General features: G+C 37.5%; 2 protein-coding genes across 5 annotated transcripts in view; one reads left to right on the top strand and one right to left on the bottom strand.

Moving 5' to 3' along the window:
• Ppp2cb (protein phosphatase 2 catalytic subunit beta) overlaps positions 1–2,695 on the top strand; it is a 33,644-nt gene extending 30,949 nt beyond the window's left edge. Inside the window, exon 7 of the mRNA XM_046453295.2 lies at positions 1,965–2,695. Coding sequence (XP_046309251.1) covers positions 1,965–2,037 — 73 coding nt within the window. The 3' untranslated portion in view covers positions 2,038–2,695. The remainder of the gene's footprint in view (positions 1–1,964) is intronic.
• A 3,118-nt stretch (positions 2,696–5,813) lies between these two features.
• Positions 5,814–21,347, bottom strand: part of Ubxn8 (UBX domain protein 8) — a 33,211-nt gene continuing 17,677 nt past the window's right edge. Inside the window, exons 5-9 of one of the 4 annotated variants that reach the window (XM_058582300.1) lie at positions 18,758–18,901; positions 17,319–17,360; positions 15,751–15,831; positions 13,058–13,128; positions 11,540–11,675 (exon numbers count right to left, since the gene is read on the bottom strand). In XM_058582300.1, coding sequence (XP_058438283.1) covers positions 13,105–13,128; positions 15,751–15,831; positions 17,319–17,360; positions 18,758–18,901 — 291 coding nt within the window. In that variant the 3' untranslated portion in view covers positions 11,540–11,675; positions 13,058–13,104. The other 3 variants (XM_046453291.2, XM_058582299.1, XM_058582301.1) reach the window with 3 other exon arrangements.

Genomic DNA, 21,347 nt, shown 5'->3' with positions numbered 1-21,347 from the left:
TCTACCAGAAGAAAAGCCAGGGAGAAACAGGAAGAATGTTTCCATAGGGTCTTCAGCGGATGGTCAGCCAATACCTTTATTTCAGACTCTACCATCCAGAACTCTGGGAGAATAAATTCCTGTTGTGGTTATTTGTTCTGAGAAAATATTAGAAAGGTCAACAAAGGGCATGTGTCTACTAGGGGCTTAAACATAACCTTTAAAATAAACACTGGCTAAACAAGTTTCTCTGGCCTTGGAATACATTTTAGGAAGCCAGGCTTTAAAATAAAATCGTACTTATCCTTTGCAGTCTTGAAGAGAGTACATGCTTAAGGTCACATCCTCTCAGGACTGATTGGAAAAGGAAAATCCAAGTGAGACTGAATCTCAGGAATGCAAATTTGGGCTGGACATGGTGGCACATGCCTGTAATCCCAGTGGCTGGGTAGGCTAAGGCAGGAAGATTGCGAGTTCAAAGCCAGCCTCAGCAAAAACAAGGCACTGAGCAACTCAGTGAGACCCTGTCTCTAAATAAAATATAAAATAGGGCTAAGGGTGTAGCTTAGTGGTTGAGTGCCCTGAGTTCAATTCCCTTACCCCTCCCCCCAAAAAATCCAAATTTGGGCCAGGCAAAATAGCACATGCCCATAATCCCAGTAACTCTGGATGCTGAGGCAGGTGGATTTCAAGTTCAAAGCCAGCCTAAGCAACTTAGCAAGACCCTGTCTCAAAATTTTAAAAAAGGGTTGGGAATGTAGGTTAGTGGTTAAGCACCCATGAGTTCAATCTCCAGTACTCCCCCCCACCCCCGCAAAAAAAGAATGTAAACTTGGTTCAAAACATGAAAAAAAAAATATTAGTCCAGGGCTGGGGTTGTGACTCAGTGGTAGAGTGCTCACCTAGGTTGCATGAGGTACTGGGTTTGATCCTCAGCAACACATAAAAATGAAATAAAGATATTGTGCCTATGGGGCTGGGATGTGGCTCAAGCTGTAGCGCACTCGTCTGGCATGCATGCGGCCCGGGTTCGATCCTCAGCACCACATACAAAGATGTTGTGTCCGCCGAAAACTAATAAATAAGTATTAAAAAATTAAAAAAAAAAAAAAGATTGTGCCTACTTACAACTAAAAAGTAAATATTTTAAAAATAGTAGTCCATATTCATTTTTAAAATATTTTTGTAGTAGATGGAAACAATAACTTTATTTTATTTTTATGTGTTTGCTGAGGATTGAACCCAGTGCCTCTCACATGCTAGGCAAGCACTCTACCAACTGAGCTATAACCCCAGCCCCATTCTGTATTAATATTAAAGACAAAAACCAAATGAACATTTTAGTAGAGGCAGAAAAATCACTTGATAAAACCCAGAATCCTTTCAAAATAAAAATACTCAATATACAGGCCAGGCATAGTGGTACACACCTGTAATCCCAGCTCCTCAAGAAACTGAAACAGGAGGATCACAAGTTGGAGGCCAGCCTGGGCAACTTAGACTGTCTCAAAATAAATTAGGGGTGTAGCTCAATGGTAGGGCCCTTACCTAAGGCCTTGCACAAGGCCCTGGGTTTGATCCCCAGTACTGCAAAAAAAATAATAATAATAATAAACTAGTAATTTCTCAACCTAATAAAGGTATCTATGAAAACCCCTAATTTAGTATCATATTTAATATAGAAAAAACAGTTCTTCAGTAGTGAGAGAAGCATGTCCAATCTTACTATACATCCATTTAACTGATACAGATCTTTTTTTGCCAGGCACTAAAACAGACATTTTATTTGTTTAAATTTTTACTGTGGCTCTGTGAACTGGTAACATAGTTACTACCATCTACAGTGAAGTGCCCAGGGCCATTCCAGCTACATATAGTAGTAGAGAGCCAGGACTATTATTTCCATCAGGTGTCTTGTTCTTTATTGGTTGGTTTGTTTGTAAAGTCAAATACTTCAATGATTTACTTTCTTCTGCCATTTATAGTCTTCAGTTTGACCCAGCACCTCGTCGTGGAGAGCCTCATGTTACCCGGCGCACCCCAGACTACTTCCTGTAAATTCCTCCTGGGAAAACCTGCCTTTGTATGTGGAAGTATACCTGGCTTTAAAAAAAAAAAAAAAATTATATATATACATGTATATATATACACATATATATTTAAAAACAAACAGAAAGAGCAACAGTAATCTGTGTGTTTCTGTAACAAATTGTGACCTGTCTTTGGCATTAAACCACATCATGGACCAAAATGTGCCATACTAATGATGAGCATTTAGCACAATTTGAGGCTGAAATTTAGTACACTATGTTCTATATTGTTCAGTCTAACAGTATGCCTGCTGTATTTGTAGTAACCATTTTCCTCTGGACTATTCAAGCAAAAAAGGTAACTAACCACATCTTCCCTGCGCTTACCTGGAAATTTTAGTTTTAGTGTTTAACTGGCATGGATTAAAAAGAGTTGGAGTTTTATTTTTTGTGAAAAATTTCACAAGCTGACTTCCACTTAATCCATTACCCTTTATTTTATTGAAATGTATAATTAACAAAGAAGTCTTCTTGGGAGTATGTTGTCATAACATTATACAGATTTCCCTTCATTTAAACTAAATTACTGTTTTATGTTGATCTGCATATTTCTGTATATTTGTCATGACAGTGCTTGCATCCTATTTGGTGTACTGAACAAATAAACTTTCCATTTTAAACAAAAACATTGGTTTAACTGTGATGAGCATTAAATGGAAGTTTCACTGTTTTGGAATTTGATATGAAATCTCTTGTAGTAAACAGTTCTGTCTAGGTAATTTAATGTTCTTGTATAGTTTATTTTCAGAAAAGAATCCAAACATTAGCTCATATCTTAGACCATTAAAAAGCCATTTTTATTTTTAAACATTATTAATTTATACTAATATATTCAACCACTTCAAGTACAAAATATAAATTTTATGTTGTAACTAAAGAATATGCTATGACTAGGGAAAATTTTTAATACTGAAATGTTATGAACTAGAAACAAATAAATTGGCATCTGAAAGAATTTAGTAGTAGTAGTAAGAGATGGTACTATTCAGATATATAAATTCCAAATCCTTTTTAAAGGGGAGAGTATGGAATCAGTGGTTGAGAGAGAACATGGAAGATGGCACATAGAATCAGTGGTTGAGAGTGAATGTGGGAGATGGCACAAGGGGGGAGAAACTCCACTATTTTTTTAGAAGAAAATTAGCTGATAGAAATAAGTATAAACATCTCAAAATCACAATCAATGTAAATGGACTCAATTAAATAAATAGACTTGGAGACAATATTTTAGAGTATATCAGTACATATGAAATTACCTGATTTCTAAACCTCAATATGTTTTGTGTGGTTTCATTGTGTACCCCAAAATTCACGTGTTGGAAACTTAATCCCCAATGCAATAATGTTAAGGGGAGGGGGGGAACAAGTTCAGTCCTCCCTTGCTCTGAGATCTTATGCCCTTCAGCCTTCCTCCATGGAAAGACAAAAGGCAGCCCTCATCAGATGCCAGCCCCTTAATCTTGGACTTCCCAGCCTCCAGAACTGTAAGAAAGAAATCTGTTTTTTATAAATTATTTAGTCTCAGTTACCCTGTAGCTCACAGAACAGACTAAGATAAAATTGGTACTGAGAACTGGGATTGTTGCTAAAACATACCTGAAAATGTAGAAGGTGGTATCTTTTGAACTAGATAGAGTCTGAGCTAGGCATGGTGGTGCAGGGCTGTAATCCCAGCGGCTAAGGAGGCTTAGGGAGGAAGACTGTGAGTTCAAAGCCAGCCTCAGCAACTTAGTGATGCCCTAAGCAACTCAGCAAGAGCCTGTCTCTAAATAAAATATTTTAAAAGGGCTGAGGATATGGTTAAGTGCCCCTGGGTTCAATTCCCAGTATTTAAAAAAAAAAAAAAAAAAAGTCTGAAAGATTTTGAGGGGCATCCTAGAAAAAGACTAGATTGTTATAATCAAAGCTTTTTTAAAAAAATGTTTTTAGTTGTTGATGGACCTTTAATTTTTATTTATTTATATGCGGTGCTGAGAATGGAACCCAGTGCCTCACACATGATAGGCAAACACTCTACCACTGAGCCACAACCCCAACACCCAGAATCACTCTTAAAGCTCTGATATAGGCTGAGTTCAATCCACAGCACCACATTTAAAAAAAAAAAAAAAGGTATTGTGTTCATCTACAACTAAAAAAAAAATATTAAAAAGTGACTCTGATAAGAGCTCAGAAGAAAAAATGTGGGGAGAGTCTGAAACTTCAATTACTTAAGTGATCATAGAATATTAGTAAAATTATGGATAGTAAAGCCATTCTGGTGAGGTTTCTGATAAAATGAAGAGCAAGGTATTGGAAATTTGAATAAAGTCTATTTTTATTATAAATTTGCTAATAACATGGCCAAATTGTCTCTCTGCTCAGGGTCTTCATAGAAGACAGAATTCAAGAGCAATGAACTAGGATATCTGGAAGGAATTTCTAAACAAAATGATTAAAGGAGCTGTGTGGTTGCCTTCTTGGAGTGTGATTTTGAGATGTCCTTTATTATTGTTTCTTGCAGGCAGCATGTTTGGGTGTTTGTTTTGTTTTGTTGTTGTTGTTTTGTTTTTGTTTTTTTATTATTTTTGATCCAGTACTCTTTGCTTTTAACTGGGGATATGTAGATTATATTTGCATTTAATATGATTATTGGTATGGTAAGGTTTTAACCTGTCATTTTGATGTTTTCTCTTTATCCCATTCTTCTGAACTTTTTGGATTAATTTAATATTTTTTTATTCTGTTTATCTCCTAAATATACTTCTTTGGGCTAAGTATACCTCTTTGGTTTTTATTGTTTGTTTTTGTTGTGATACTGGGTATTGAACCCAGAGGCACTTTACTCCTGAGCTCCATTTCCAGCCCTTTTTTTAAAATTTGAGACGGAGTCTTAAGTTGGTTAGGGCCTCACTTGCTAAATTGCTGAGGCTGGCCTCAAATTTGCAATTCTCCTGCCTCAGCCTCCTGAGTTTCTTGGGATTACAGTTGTACACCACTGCCCCCACCCCCAACACTGTGGGGTTTTTTGTTTTTTTTTGTTTTTGTTTTTGTTTTTTTTAAGAAGTTGCCTTACGGGGCTGGGGATGTGGCTCAAGCGGCAGCGCGCTTGCCTGGCCTGCGTGCGGCCCAGGTTCAATCCTCAGCACCACATACAAACAAAGATGTTGTGTCCGCCAAAAACTAAAATATAAATATTAAAATTCTGTCTCTCTCTCTTTAAAAAAAAAAAAAAAAGAAGTTGTTGCCTTACGATTTGTGGCATGCTTGTTTGGACAGTGTCTTAATAAGTTGCTGAAGCTAGCCTCAAACTTCTCTGGCTCAGCCTCCCAAATTGATAGAGTTACAGATAATGTGCCACCAAGCTCAGCTTCATGGCAAACAGGTTTTTTTGTTGTTTGTTTTGTTTTGTTTTTTGGTGGCGGGAGTGAGGGGGTGGATACCAGGGATTGAACTCAGGAGCACTTGACCACTGAGCCACATCCCCAGTCCTATTTTGTATTTTATTTAGAACAAAGAGTCTCACTGAGTTGCACCTCACTTTTGCTTAGACTGGCTTTGAACTCACATTCCTCCTGCCTTGGTTTTTCTTCTTTTTGAGAGTGGGTATGGTAGCTGTATATGTAAGTACTAGCCTGAGAGGTGTGAGAGGGGGTTGTGTGTTTGTCTGGGTCATATTTTAAGAAGAAACTGCTGTCACATTTTATTACTCCATTCCTGGGTCTGAATATGTGGCTTGCATACACACACACACACACACATATATATTTTGTTTTAAAAAATATTTATTTAGTTGTAGATGAATACAGTATCTTTATTTCTATGTGGTGCTGATCGAACCAGTGCCTCACATGTCAGGCAAGCACTGCACCACTGAGCTACAGCCCCAGCTCTGTAGCATATTTTTTTAACAATATAGTCTACCTTTAAGTGGTATCACACCAGTCCGCAATACCTTCTAATAGTATACCTTAGTGCCACTGTTGTCATACATTTTGAATTTACATATATTAAACCCCATATTTGGGGTTGGGGATATAGCACAGTTGGTACAGTGCTTGCCTCACATGCACAAGGCCCTGGGCTCAATCCCCAGCACCACCAAAAAAAAAAAAAAAAAATATATATATATATATATATATTAAAAACAGTATTTTTTCTTCCTTTTTTTGTGGTGTAGGGATTGAATTTGAATACTGGGCCTCATGCATGCCACTAAATAAACCCTCTAACCCTGAAATAAACCCTCCAACCCTAAAAATTATCTTTTGAGGAGATTAAAAATTAAAAAAAAAATTCATACATTTGCTCATGTAAAATATGTACTTTTTCCAATGCTTTTCATTCCTTAATGTAGATATCTACTTTCACCTGGTTGTTGTCTTTTGCTATAGGACTTAAATGTTTCTTAATAGTATAATCTGCTGGCAATTGATTCCTTCAGTTTTATGTCTTTAAAATATTTATTTCATGTTCATTTGTGAAACATTTTCACCAGGTATAAAGTTGTCATTGTAGAATCAGAGCCCATAGCCTCAAATGGTTCCCTTGTGCTGAGGGCAGGTATTGGAGTCCTAGTTTGTTCTCTGGTGCTACTGCTCCCCCTTCAGCTTCTAGCTTCCCCTGCACACCTGCATCATGGAGAGGTGTCTGTCTCCACACTCTCATTTCTTCCCCAGTTGCCCCAGCAGCATACACTGCATGGCTGCATGTAAGAGCAGATAAGATTCCCTGCTGTCCAAATTCAGTCAGTCTTAGGTGGACCTTTGTGCTTTTGACTTCTGAAGGGAAGTTTTTGTCAGCATTCTTGCTTCTCTTACCTGTGGCAGCCAAGCTTTGCTTTGGCTCTGTAGTTGGTATGAGACTTGAGTTTTCTATCCCATCTCCAGCAATGGTAGACATATGTTTGATGTTTGTGATTAACCCTCTTTCCAGGATAGAGAATCCTTGCATCTCCCCTTCTCTCAGCAGTAATAAATCGTTGCCTGAGTACTGAAAGAGGCAGATGGACTTAGATTCTATTTCTCCAGAAACAGCAAGTCGGCCAGTGCACTGATGGTCATAATGCTTGTAGTACCTTCCCCAGCAGGTTGAGAAGGGTCTAGGGAATCTGGAGCTTTGGTGAAACCTGATCTGATGGAGCAAAGCCTTCTGAGTGGGATTTCCCTTTGTGTCTTAGGCCCACAGTCAGGACTAGCTTCAAATTCAGTTTAATTTCTGCTGTTGCCATCTTGAAACTCTTCATATTTGAGCAAGGGTTTCCACATTTTCATTTTGTACCAAGGCCTGCAAATTAAATAGCTAGTTCTTTTCAACCTTATCTAGTAGTCCAAGCTTGCCTTTAAAAATTCTAAAATCTTGATGTGATAGTATGCGCCTGTAATCCCAACTACTCAGGAGGCTGAGGTGGGAGAAACACTTGAGTGGACAAATTCAAGACCAACCTGCAACATAGAACTTAATCGCAACATATAAACAAGCATTTTTTAAAAGTTAAAATCTTAGCTTGTATAGTAGCTACTCCTGTTCTTTTCCAAAAGGAACACAGTTCCTGTGTCCTGTCTTTCCATGAATTCTTTGGAATTCAGTTTACACAATTGCTTTGCAGCCTCAGCTCAGAGCTCAAAAATGTTATGACTTTGTATATCATCCAGCTGTTCACTGATTTTAGAGTAGGAGCAATATTCTTCATAGCTTCCCATGTCCTAAGCACAAATCCAAAATGCTGTATGATTAGAAATTGTGTTTAGGATCTGTTTCAACTAGCAATTAACTGATAAAATTTAGTTCCTACCTTTTAAAGAATTTCACATTTAAAAAAAATTTCCTTCAAGAAAAGGTATTATTATGGTTTTTATTTTCCCTTTCCCCCACAACAAACTATATCGTAGTGTCACTGTCAGAACCTAAAATGACTTTGTTAATAACATGACTATTGAATTAAGCTTAGACGAGGACTACCCACATCATTACAATGAAGGAGCAAGTTTACAAAATAAAGCATGATGTATGATGAAAGGACAAAATTTTCTAAGAATCTCTGGCCTCAACTCTAGAGAAGCTGAGTTTGAGTTCATATAGTTAATGTCTCAGCAACTACCAGGGGCTTTCACTATTAACCTCAATACACTCTCACCTGACCACTTTGTATACTGTTTTGGAAGTACTCAGAAGCATATTTAATGTACTTAAGATGTAGCTTTTACATTTTGTTTTACTTCACTGAAGCATATTATTAAAAACTTTAGTAAAACAGGCTAAGTTAAAATAGGATTTGAGTTATTTTCCTTTCGACATTCAAAAAAACGAAAGCTTTAGTAAGTCACAGTTTCTCATAGGTCGCGTAACAAGTTTACAAATTTATGGGATCCTTTTTTATCTTAAAGCCTATTAAAACCTTTTAACATTCAAATCATGGAAATTTTTATAGAAAGTATAAAAGGATCCCATATACTTTAGTTTTAATATTATCTATACTCCTACCTATTCACCTCACTCCAGATTATTTTGAAGCCATTTTTTACCTATAGTTTCTATCATATTCTAAAATATATATTTATTTTTTTAGTACCAGGGATTGACCCCAGAGGTGCTTAGCCACTGAGCCACATATCCTCCCTCCCACCCCCATTTTTGTCCATTTTGAGGCAGGGTCTGTTCCTTAGGGCCTCGCCAAGTTGCTGAGGCTGGCCTTGAACTTTTTTTTTTTTTTAATAATATTTTTGTTGATAGACCTTTATTTTATTTATCTATATGTGGTGCTGAGAATCGAACTCAGTACCTCACACATGCTAGGCAAGTGTTCTTATCACTGAGCCACAACCTCAGCCCTGGCCTCAAACTTTTGATCCTCCTGCCTTAGCCTCTTGTGTTGTTGGGATTACAGGCATGTACCACTAGCTAGTATATACCTTTAGAGATAAGGATTCTCTTCCCACTTACCTTTCCTCCTCCTCCTTCCCCATACTCTTGTCACACCTACAAAAAATTAATGATTTTTTTCCACCTCATTGCTAGATGGTTATGGGTCATCAGTAGTTCCATCTCCCTGTATTAAGAATACTGCTGGGTAGAGAGGGAAGAGGGGAGGGGAGGGGAGGGGAGGGGGGATAGTAGGGGATAGGAAAGGTAGCAGAATACAACAGTCACTAATATGCCATTATGTAAAAATGTGAGTGTGTAACCGATGTGATTCTGCAGTTTGTATTTGGGGTAAAAATGGGAGTTCATAACCCAATTGAGTCAAATGTATGAAAGATGATATATCATGAGCTTTGTAATGTTTTGAACAACCAATTAAAAAAAAAAATACTGCTGGGGCTGGTGCTGTAACTCATTGGTAGAACACCTGCCTAGCCTGTGTGAGGCACTGGGTTCAATCCTCAGTACCACATAAAAATGAATAGAAGTATTGTGTCCATCTACAACTAAAAATTTTTAAAAAAGGAATACTGCCTTTTGTAACCAAGGAAACAATTAAGTATCTCTATTTTTAGCCTTTTAGTGTTGCACGCAACTGTAAATGTTGTGTTAAAATGTCTGAGTTGGGCATATAATCCCAGCAACACTGCAGAATACAGGAGGATCCTAAGTGTTGAAAAACTTAGTGAGACCCTATTTTTTTTTGTTTTGTTTTTTAATATTTATTTTTTAGTTGTAGATACAATAACCTTTATTTATTTTTATGTGGTGTTGAGGATTGAACCCAGGGCCCCGCACGTGCTAGATAAGCACTCTACCCCTGAGCCACAACTGCAGCCCAATGAGACCCTGTTTTAAAAAATAAAATGGTCTGGGGTGTAGCTCAGTGATAGAATATGCCAGGGTTCAACCCCACTTTATCACTACTCCTCCCCCGAAAAAGAATGTCTGCATTACCATGCCAAGAAATGGCCCTGAAGATTTTTGTGTTAGAGATTGGGGTGATGGCCTGGCATGGTGGTGCACGCCTATAATCCCAGCTGTTCCAAAAGCTAAGGCAGGAGGATTTGGAGTTCAAACAACTTAGCAAGGACAACTTGGTGGGACCTTGACTCTAAATAAAATACATAATAGGGCTGGGCATGTAACTCAGTGGTGGAGTGCCCAAGTTCAATCCCCAGTACCAAAAAAAAAAAATTGGGTCAATGAAGCCAGGCACAGTGGTTCATGCCAGTAACAATAGTGACATGGAAGATAAGGCTAAAGCAGGATAGATAGCAAATTCAATGGCAGCCTCAGCAACCTAGCAAGACCCTGTTCTCAAAAGGGACTGAGAGTTGGGTGTGATGGTAGAGGCAGAAGAATTACAAGTTGGAGGCCAGCCTCAGCAACTTAGACCCTTCTCAAAACAAAAAATAAAAAGGGCTGGGGACATAGCTCAGTGGTTAAGTGCCCCTGGGTTTAATCCCCAGTACCAAAAATAAGAAATAAAAGGGACTGAAGAAGTAACAGTAATAAAGCATCCCTGGGTTCAATCTCCAGTGTGGGGGGAGGGGAGGATTATTCTAGGCCCTGGGGGCAGGGTATAGCTCAGTTGTGATTCTCCTCAGTTCCTAAGGCACTGGCATTAGAGTGTGCCACTGTTGTTACAGTTTAATACAAGGAAAAATTGGACTTTGAAGTTTTGACATTTTTAATTTTGAGAAATACAACAGAGTAAACACTCCAACTTATAAGGTTTTGAAAGGTTTGATTGGATTGTGAAATATATTCATTGTGGCTGGGAGTATAACTCAGTTGGTGGATTGCTTGCCTCACATGCACAAGGCTCTGGGTTCAATCCCCAGCACAAAAAAAGAAAGAAAGAAATATTAATTGTGTGGTAAAATGGATTGAAGAGAAAGAAACTAAAGGCCTATGACTTTGGGGTATTTTTTTTTTTTTTTTTTTTTTGTTACCAGGGATTGAATCCCCAGGAGTGCTTAACCTCTAAGCCACATTACTAGCCTTTTTATTTTTTACTTAGAGACAGGGTCTCGCTAAGTTGCTTACCACCTCACTAAATTGCTAGGCTGGTCTTGAATTTGCAATCTTCCTGCCCATCCTGCCCTTCCTGACTGTTTTTTTTTTTTTTTAAGTTTTTAACTGATTTTTTAAAAAATTTCTTTACATACATGACAATAGTGGAATGCATTACATTCATAATTATCCATTCACAGCACAATGTTTCGTAACTCTGTTTTTAACATACTGAGAAATGATATGAAGTAGGAAAATATAAATTATTGTGTCCCTTATAATATACATTTTTTACCTTATTCAGTACATTATAGATGGCACATTCTACAAATCATGATATAAAGAGAACAATTCTTTTTTAAATTTTATGTCAATTATTTTTCCATGGATAACAACATTAGTGTTCACTGCCTTGAGCTCAATCAAGGTATGGCATGATTTTAATGTGGATCCTTTATTGTCCTGTCAAGGTCATGGCATAACTGATTTTAAGTAGAACAGGTAGTTTTCATTTCTTTACTAGTTGCTCTGCTCTTTCTCTTCCACATTAAGTACAGTATCCACGGTTATTCCTATATCCGCCAGTGACCTATCTCGCTCCACTTCTAGTGGCCTTCTAGGAAAGGATGTGGAAAGGCCATATAGGGATGTATGGTACCCAATTTTCATCATCCAGTCAAGTAAGACCTAGAAGATAAAAAGCTTAGACATTATCGAATATTGTACACACTTATGGTCCTCCAGAACACTATGACATTTTATAGTTCTGTTGCTGTGAAATTATGTCCTTAGGAGTAATGATATAGAACTTTCAGGGTTGGGGTTTGTAGCTCAGTGGTGAAGTGCTTCCCTCGCATGTGTGAGACACTGGGTTCAATCCTCAGCACCACATAAAGATAAATAAACAAAAGTATTAAAAACAAATAAATCTTAAAAAAAAAAGAACTTTCAAAGATATTTCCTTTCTAGAGTTTAAAGGAAATTTATTTCATGAATTTTGAGATGTGAATAACTTCTAATACCTTTTGTTCCAGAAGAGTTATAGGGACTAATGGCATTTAACAACTGAGACACTTAAGTTAGGAAAGCCTCATTCATACATATAGAATGGAAAGAGGATTCAATAAAGAGGTTAAGAATAAAATATTAGCTAGGCACAGTGGCACATGCCTGTGATCCTACCAACTCTGGAAGCTGAGGCAGAAGGATCACAAGTTCAAAGCCAGCCTCAGCAACTTAGCGAGTCCTTGTCTCAAAAATAAAAAGGACTAGCTGGGCGCGGTGATGCACGCCTGTAATTCCACAGGCCAGAAGGCTGAAACAGGGAGCCAGCCTCAGCAAAGGTGAGGCACTAAGCAACTCAGTGAGACCCTGTTTCTAAATAAAATACAAAATAGGGCTGGGATGTGGCTCAGTGGTAGAGTGCCCCTGGTTTCAATTCTTAGTACTAAAACAAAACCAAAGGGATGTAGCTTATTAGTATAGCATACGCCTAGCATGAAGCCCAGGGTTTCATCCCCAGCCAAAAAGGCCTCCAAAAAAACAAAATAAAAATAAAGTTATAGTAAAGGGAATAAAAATTTTAATACAGAGGGCTGGGGTTGTAGCTTAGTGGTAGAGCACTTACCTAGCATGTGTGAGGCACTGGGTTTGATTCTCAGCACCACATATAAGTAAGTAAATAAAAATAAAGGGCCATCGACAACTAAAAAAATGTTTAACAAAAAAAAAAATTGAGGGGCTGGGGTATGTTTCAGGGGTAGAGCGCTTACGTAGCATGTATGAGGCCCTGGGTTTGATCCTCAGCACCACATAAAAATAAATAAATAAATAAAATTAAGGTATTGTGTCCAACTACAACTAAAAAAAAAATATAAAAAAAAAATTGAATGCAGAGATCACAATTCAAAGAAGCCTACCATGTCTACATATCCCAAAATCTGCCAATGTCGAGTACCTACAAATGTTCTTTATCCTTATCTGATGGGAATAGCAGATGACAGTGTGATAACTCCCCGGATATTTGCCAAATTCAAGAAAAATATTCCTCATAATGCAAATATCCTCACCTGTGAACTCCAAGACTTAAAAAACCTTCTCCTTAGGACTTTCCCACCTAGACATCGGAGAGCAACAGTAACTACCTGAGAAATAAAAATGTTCAGATAAGAATTCCAATTTTTAAAAAATCAAATCCATAGCTCTTTAAGATTCCAAAATTACTACTAAGAAACACATGTTATTATAAAAATTCACGTGGAGATTTGCAGGAATTTGCAACATCAAGGTCCAGATAAATTTCCCCCTAAACATGAAAATAATTCTTCTAAAACTGAAAAATAAACATCTTTCTACTAATGAGGAAGTGAAAGCTTTCCAAAGAGGACACCAGAGACCAAGTACTTTTTTCTGGGCAAATACTATTAAGATTGTAGCTTGTTTGAAAAGTAAGCGAACAAACAAGAAGACCTAGTGCCACTTTCTCAATGTACAGACAAGAAAACACTACCTGGAAGGAAACAAAAAGTTGCCTGCATACTCCGATACTATAGGCCACACACTATCTGTCCATCCTCCCAAGTAAGTGAGAGTGTTTGAGCAGCTCCAGCTTTTCTTCATCTACTGAATTCCCTCTATGATCATCCCTTTAATAAAGCACTTAGGCAGTTAAAAAGAGCTTGGAAACTGCTAGTATATTAAAGTCCATCATAAAAAGAGAAGACAATGATTAGTAACTTATACTGAAGTTCATTATGTACCTGCCAGTTGCTCAAAAGTGCCAGGAAACCCTTTCTTGTAACCAGCATCATTAACTGTCCTGAGAGCTACTGGGCATCATGTTATGTATAAATGTGGTTTTAGAGCAGCACACCTTCCCATCTCAGGAGACCCATGCTAGAAAATGCATCCACTGAGCTGGGGACGTTGCTCAGCAGTCAGAGCGCCTGCCTAGCACGTGAGAGACTCTGGGTTTAATCCCTCGTACTTGAAAAGAAAAGCAGCAGTAATTAAAATTGTTTCCCTGCTACTCCTTAAAATGAAATAAGATAGCATACAATAAAACAGTTGCTATAAAAATGTGGTAATATAACATGATGATTTACAAAATTATTTTCAAATTATTTTAAATTTTATGGTTATTTTTAATTTAAAAGTGGAACAGTAGCGGTAAATATTTCAATTGGGAATCGTGAACTACCACCATTATTTTCTCCTTTTTGAAAATCTACCCAGCTTAGTATTTTATAATGATATATCTATAATACTAAATATGTAACAGGCACTGAACAAATCAGGGTGTACTAATTAAATAAAAATTACACTGTTTTTCAGATCCCTCCCTCTCCTATCAGAAATCTATGTTAATCATTAGTTCACTCTTCTATTAGTCTGCTCCTAAATCCAAGCAGGTTTCCAGTATAACAGGAATTTTCTCATGTGGCTCATTATTATAAAGTCAGCTACAACATATACAGAAAAAAACAAATACACACACACACACACAGAGAGAAAGAAAGCCTCCTCTAATTCTGATTTTTTGTTTTTTGGTACTGGGGAATGAACCCAGGAGTACTCAACCACTGAGCCACATCCGCAGCCCTTCTTTTGTATTTAGAGACAGGGTCTTACTGAGTTGCTTAGGGCCTCGCTAAATTGCTGAGGCTGGCTTTAAACTCAAAATCCTCCTGCCTCAACCTCCAGAGCTGCTGGATTACAGGTGTGCACCACTGTACCCAGCTAGTTCTGATATTCTTTAAAATGAATGTTAGTCTCATTTCCTAACAATACAAAATTATAAAGATTATTCTATAAGTAATGTCATTTAGTAAGTCTAATTTTAATTAGGAAATAGAGAATTTCCTAAAACTTATAATTTCCAGTATTCTTAAAAGTGAAAATATTTTTGAGGGGACTAGAGTTGTGGCTCAGTGGTAGAGCATTTGCCTGGAATGTGTGAGGATCTGGGTTCAATCCTCAGCACCACATACAAATAAAAGAACAAAAGATCCATTGAAAACTAAAAAAAATTTTTTTAAAAAGTGAAAATATTTTTTACATATATACTCATAAAAGTATGTAGGTCAGGAGCAATGTATTACAGGAGCAAGCTTAATGTGTATGATGGTATGCAATGACATGTAATGATTATGATACCAGATCAAAACTGTTGACAAAATAGGAAACAGCATTTTAAGAAAGTCAGAAACAATATGACTGCATGATTTACAAAAACAAACATCCTCAAATCTTTAGTAAGTGTAGTATAACCCATTCCTCACTCTACATGTGCCTTTTTACTTTAAAAATGTTTTTTTAGGGTGATAGGGTGGAAGGTAGGTTAGAAAGGCACAGCCCCAAAATAGATTGCTTTATTTCTCTTGTTTTTAACTTTTATGACAATGCTTACAGTCTATTTTCATTGTTCTAGTGGCAGGGAGCAGGGGGAATGCTACCATAGAGAGAAACAGAGGCAGAGAAAATTTGAAGGGACCAGTAAAACCAGAAACAACCAAGTTGATCTCAAATAGGGTCAGATCTAGGTCTAACACACACACACACACAAAAAAAAAAAGTAACAAAAAAGATAGGTTCATGAGAATACAATTACTAAAAGATGAGAAGGGACATTTAAAGATATCAAGATTGCAAATGGTTAGTGAGGAAATAAAGATTTTTGCACTGAATTCTTAAAAATGCTAGGTAGCAACTGCACAGACTATATATGCTCTGTTCAATGATTCTAAGGTGGTCATGGTGGTACATGCCTGTAATCGTGGCCACTCAGGAAGGCTGAGGCAGGAAGATCCAAGTTTGAGGCCAGTCTGGACAACTTCCCAACACTCTGTTTCAAAAAGTAAAAAGCATTTGGGATGTGGCTCATTGGTAGAGCGCCTCAGAATTCAATCCCCAGAATAGAAAAAAAAAAAAAAAGAGAGAGAGAGAGAGAGAAAGAAAGAAAAAGAAAAGCCAGACATGGTGGTACACGCCTATAATCCCAGCAGCTCAGGAGGCTGAGGCAGGAGGGTCACAAGTTCAAAGCCAGTCTCACAACAACAAGGCTCTAAGCAATTCAGTGAGACCCTGTCTCTAATAAAATACAAAATAGGGCTAGGGATGTGGCTCAGTGGTTGAGTGTTCCTGAGTTCAATCCCTGGTACCCCCTTCCCCTAAAAAAGATTCTAACAAAATAAAAATATTCTAATACTTCTTAATCCTTTTAAGGCTAACAAACATGAGAATCTGAAGAAAAGCATTGTCCTTGTATCTATAAAAAGGACAATTATTAGAGATTTCACTGAAAACCAATATCTATAATCCAACAAGAATAATGTCACATGCTTGAAAGACATGATAAATTCAAAAAAGGCCTTTCCTATAAAACCCAAAACTATATTTAATTACTATTATGTTTTTAAACGGTTGTCATGGATACCAGCCCAAAGCTTGAGAAGTAGAGATCAGGGCAAACATACTTATAGCATGAATTTGTCAGGCATAATGGCAGAATTAAAAGTCCTTAATAATTTTCAAGGAATATAATTGTTGCCAGACTAAAAAAAATAGAAAGCTATGAAGAGTTCTCTCTCTGAACATATTGTCCAAATAACACATGCTCGGCCAAGAGCAGTGATAAACACCTGTAATTCCAGAAACTCGGGAGGCTGAGGCAGGAGGATTGCAAGTTTGAGGTCAGCTTCAGCAATTCAAAACCCTAAGCAACTTAGCAGGATCCTGACTCAAAATAAAAATAGAAAAAAAAAAAATTTAAAGGGTGGCTGGGGAGGTGGCTCAGTAGTAAAGCACCCCTAGTTTCAATCCCCAGTACCAAAATAAAACAAAGATACATGCACTCCCTGTATTAGAACAAGTGCTTATAACTATGCTGGCCAATGGCAGCAAGGCAGTGCACACTGTAACAAAGCAGGTGGGAAGAAGCCGCTCAGTGAAGCGGGGGTCAATTGCACCCCAGATCCTGTAACAGTGAACCATTCTTAAAACACAAAACATGCTGTAGTCTTCATCCGCTCTTCCTTAACGGAGAACTACCTTTGAAGCCATTTGTCTAACATGATTGTTTTAGTAAGCAGGTTATTTGCTGAGGCAGTGGTTAGTCTCCATAAAACAACTCGGAAAAAAAGCAGGCTTCAAGACCACGATTCAGCTGCCGAATTTGAAATTACCCCAAACTCAGAACAAGACCTCTTTACAGTGCAATCCCATGAACACTTCTGCTGTCTTCTCCCCAAACCCAGGTTTAGATAAGTCATACATGTTTACTTAGTATTAAACAGGAACCAGAAAATATACTTAATTTTCCAAGAAGCTTACTTCTTCAGTTGTTTCAGAAGGTTCTTCAGGTAAATCAGGAACCTAAAGAATTAGGGAGAGAAATGGAAACATTTTCAAGAAGCAAAAAATAATTGCAATGAGAAAGTTTCCTTTTGCCAGGCACAGTGACACATGCCTGTAATCGCAGCAGCTTGGGAGGCTGAGGCAGGAGGATCCAGAGTTCAAAGGCAACCTCAGAAACTCAGCGAGGTCCTAAGCAACTCAGTGATACCCTGTCTCTAAATAAAATACAGAAAAGGGCTGAGGATGTGATTCAGTGGTTTAGTGCCCCTGAGTTCAATCCCCAGTACTAAAAAAAAAAAGTTCCTGTCAACATGACACATCTAAGCTTAATAAAACTAGACCCAGTGACTGATTGCTAACCCATTCCCAAGAAGGGCCAGACAGGAAAATTATATATTATCATGTTAATACAGGTTGATATAGAGTGTATATGAAACACAAAATTGAATTTTGTGTTTCATATACACTCTGTATCAACTTATCCCCAGATAGGATCTCATTATGTATATGCAAATACTCCAGGATAAAAAAATCTGAAAACACCATCCCCTAAGCATTTCAGAAAAGAGCATACTCAGCCTGTAATAGGTGTTGGCCACTCACAAAACATGGCATAATATGTCTTAAGCTACCTAACAGGAATGATTCACTTAAACGCTGTATATATTTAGTTTTCTTTTTCTTTTTTTCTTTTTTTTTGCAGTACTAGGGATCTAACCCATGCTCTCAAACATGCTAGCAAGTGCTCTACCACTGAACTACATCATCAGCCCTTTCTTATTTCCTTTTTTTTTTTTTTAACGGTACTAGGTATTGAACTCAGACCCTCCCATACTGAGCTGTATCCCCAGCCATTTTTTTGTTTTGTTTTGTTTAACTTTGAGGCAGGGTTCAAGTTCCCCAGAGTAGCCCGGAACTTGTGATCCTCCTATCTCAGCCTCCCAAGGAGCTGACAGGCATCCAACACTGTGCCCAGTGTAAATGCTATACTTTACTTTTCTACATAATCAAATTTCTTCCTCAAAGAGAACAAAAGTATTTTCTAAACCTGTTATCATTTATCCTACAGCTTTCTTCTAAGTTTGGTTCAGAACCTTAATATTAAATAGGATAAGTGATTTTTTTAAATATTTATTTTGTTAGTTGGACACAATACCTTTATTTATTTATTTTTTTGTGGTACTGAGGATCGAACCCAGGGCCTCGCATGTGCTAGGCAAGCACTTTACCACTGAGCCACAACCCCAGCCCCCGGATAAGTGATTTATAATGAAGCTGACTGACTTTATAAGGAGGTGGTAAGACACCATTTGGGTTAAGACAGTCTTCACCTTTCCCCAATATACCACCTCACCAGAGAACCCTATTCCTCCTATGCACTGATACAATTCAGTAAGTGGTGTTAATCGAAAAACCTGTTTCTGGGAGGGCTGTTCAGCAGATGTCGAATCTTCGGCTTCGGTTAGAAGCTTAGGCAAGTTCCGCCTCTTTGCAGCTTGTCTGTTGGTTGTTTCAAAAGATGTCTGACTTGTGTTTTCAAGCACTAATTCTTCATCACCCTGCTCAAAAAACAACATACAATTTCTAAAGAGACTTTGTATTGATTTTATTCTATTCTAATCACAATGATTTTTTTTTACTCTGATGGCATTTCAGTAGAAAAATATTAAGATACTATTACACTCAGAAAATGAAAGCAATATGTCCTTGAACAAGAAAATACGGGGCTTAACATCTTCCAGAAACAACCCTTATCCATCAAAGTTCTGAGATTCCCTCTGATAGACAAAAAGCTGATGGGGACCCTTTCCCTCTCTGACTAATCCCTAAGTTTCTCAGTAGGATAGGAAAAAAGAAAAAATTCTGAATGATATCCTTTCCACCTTTTCAGCAAAAGAAAGCGGCAGTACAAGGGAGTTGCCTTCAAAGACTGTGCAAATAGAACATGTATAAAAAACATGCCTTTAAAAAAAATAGTTTTTAGTCATAGATGGGCACAATACCTTTATTTATTTGTTTATTTATTTATTTATTTATTTTTATGTGGCACTGAGGATCAAACCCAGGGTCTCTCACATTCGAGGTGAACCCTCTACCCCTGAGCCACAACCCCAGCCCCTATAAAACATGTCTTTGTAAGTGACCATGCAAGACTTCTATACCCAAAATGTGGCCTTGGTATCTGGTTATATATAAACATATTCTAGTTTTGAAACTCAAACTTTGACTTTCCATTTTAATTAATCACTCTAAGAGGCAAAGAATTTTATTCCAGAAAACTATTCTTCAATATTATCTATTAAAATGTTCCTTTAACAAAATAAATGTAGAGTTCTCAAATACATGCTTATTAGTTCAATAATTCCTTCCTTCTACAGCTACTAACCTAAGATAAAAAGTTCTCTTTATCAGTCTAAAATGTTCATCATTTGGTAGGGTTTCATCCCCTTTCCTTCTTCCTAAGAAAGTTAGCTGGGTGTGGTGATGCACCCCTATAATCCCAGCAACTGGCAAGTTCAAGGCCAGTCTGGGCAACTTAATGAGACCCTGTCTCAAAATAAAAAATAAAAAGGGCTGGGTAAAGCACTCCTGAGATCAATCTCCAGGACCAAAACAAAGCAAACAAAAAGAGAAAACTTGGTGGAAGGAGCATGGGGAATGAGAATCAAGGGATCTTAATGCCAAGTAAATGGCCAAGCCCAGGCTGCCTCACTGCAAGCTACAAAGTTAAAAGCTGACAGATTTCAATGTATGATACATCAAGATCATTGTACTGTCATATATAACTAATTAAAAAAAAAAGTTGACAGATTTTGACCCTCTCACATTGTGATTGTCATGTTCTTTTGATAGTCCTCAGGGCCTTACTCATAACCACACCAACAGTTTAACCTGCCCAGGGCTTTCTGATGTCTCCACTAATCAGTTTAAAATATACACCAGTGGTACCAATGAAGACAGAATCTAAAAACAAGGGGCAGAATGTCTAATTCATCTTGTGACCATTTCTGAGAGACAGATCAGCCTAAAATCAACCTATCAGATAGCTGATAGTATACTCCAGTAGTCCCAGCTACCTGGGAAGCCGAGGCAGGAGGAGTGCTTGAGCACAGGAGTTCCAGACCAGCCTAGGCAATATAGCCAGGCCCCATCTCAAAAATAAATATACGTATGTGTGAGTGTGTTTGTGTGTCTGTATGTGTATATACAAAATCAACCTATCAATGTCTATCAACCACAAAACTGAAGAAAAGAGAAACTCAAGTGAAATCGCTACATAAAACAGTTGCATTTTATGTTGCCCATTTTTCACATTAATCTACCCTTGCTTATGACATATTTGTCATTATGAAATGAATAAAAACATCCCAGTTGACTCTGAGGTAAACATTATGGGCCTTACATATATGATCTGTGGTCAGATACTCTACAATTTCTTTATGAATATTCTTTTTTCTCTGTAAGAAAACTTAAAATTATAAACTTGGATTAGCAAATAGCAAAATCTCTCCTTAATGACAAAGGAAAAAATAACCAAAGGATAATTAGACTTTTAAAACTGAGCCAAACATAATGAATATAATGTAAACTTAACACTTTAGAGATCTTACTTGAGAAAAGATGAGACTTTCCTCAAAATAGTAATTTATTCAATATTTTTCTCAAAGACTAGCTTGTAATAGTTTTGCCAAGATTACGTTCTTTAGGTACCAAAACCACTTAACCACTTGATACACAATTATGATGAATAAACACTCATATATAGAGCCACCTTAGTGACGACACCTATAATCCTAGCAACTCAGGAGGTTGAGACAGGAGGATTTCAAATTCAAGACCAGCCTCAACAACTTAGCAAAATTCTAAACAACTTAGTGAGACCCCGTCTCAAAAAATAAAAAAGGGCTAGGGATATAGCTTAGTGGTAAAGTGCCCCCCCCATTCAATCCCTAGTACCAAAACAAAATAAAAAAGCAAGTCCTAGTGATGCACACGCCTGTAATC

The sequence above is a fragment of the Marmota monax genome, unplaced genomic scaffold (assembly GCF_021218885.2).
Source record: "Marmota monax isolate L192 unplaced genomic scaffold, Marmota_monax_Labrador192_F-V1.1 WCK01_AAM20220418_F8-fsc00117, whole genome shotgun sequence".
Lineage (NCBI taxonomy): Eukaryota > Metazoa > Chordata > Mammalia > Rodentia > Sciuridae > Marmota > Marmota monax.
This window is presented reverse-complemented; position numbering and strand designations above follow the sequence as displayed.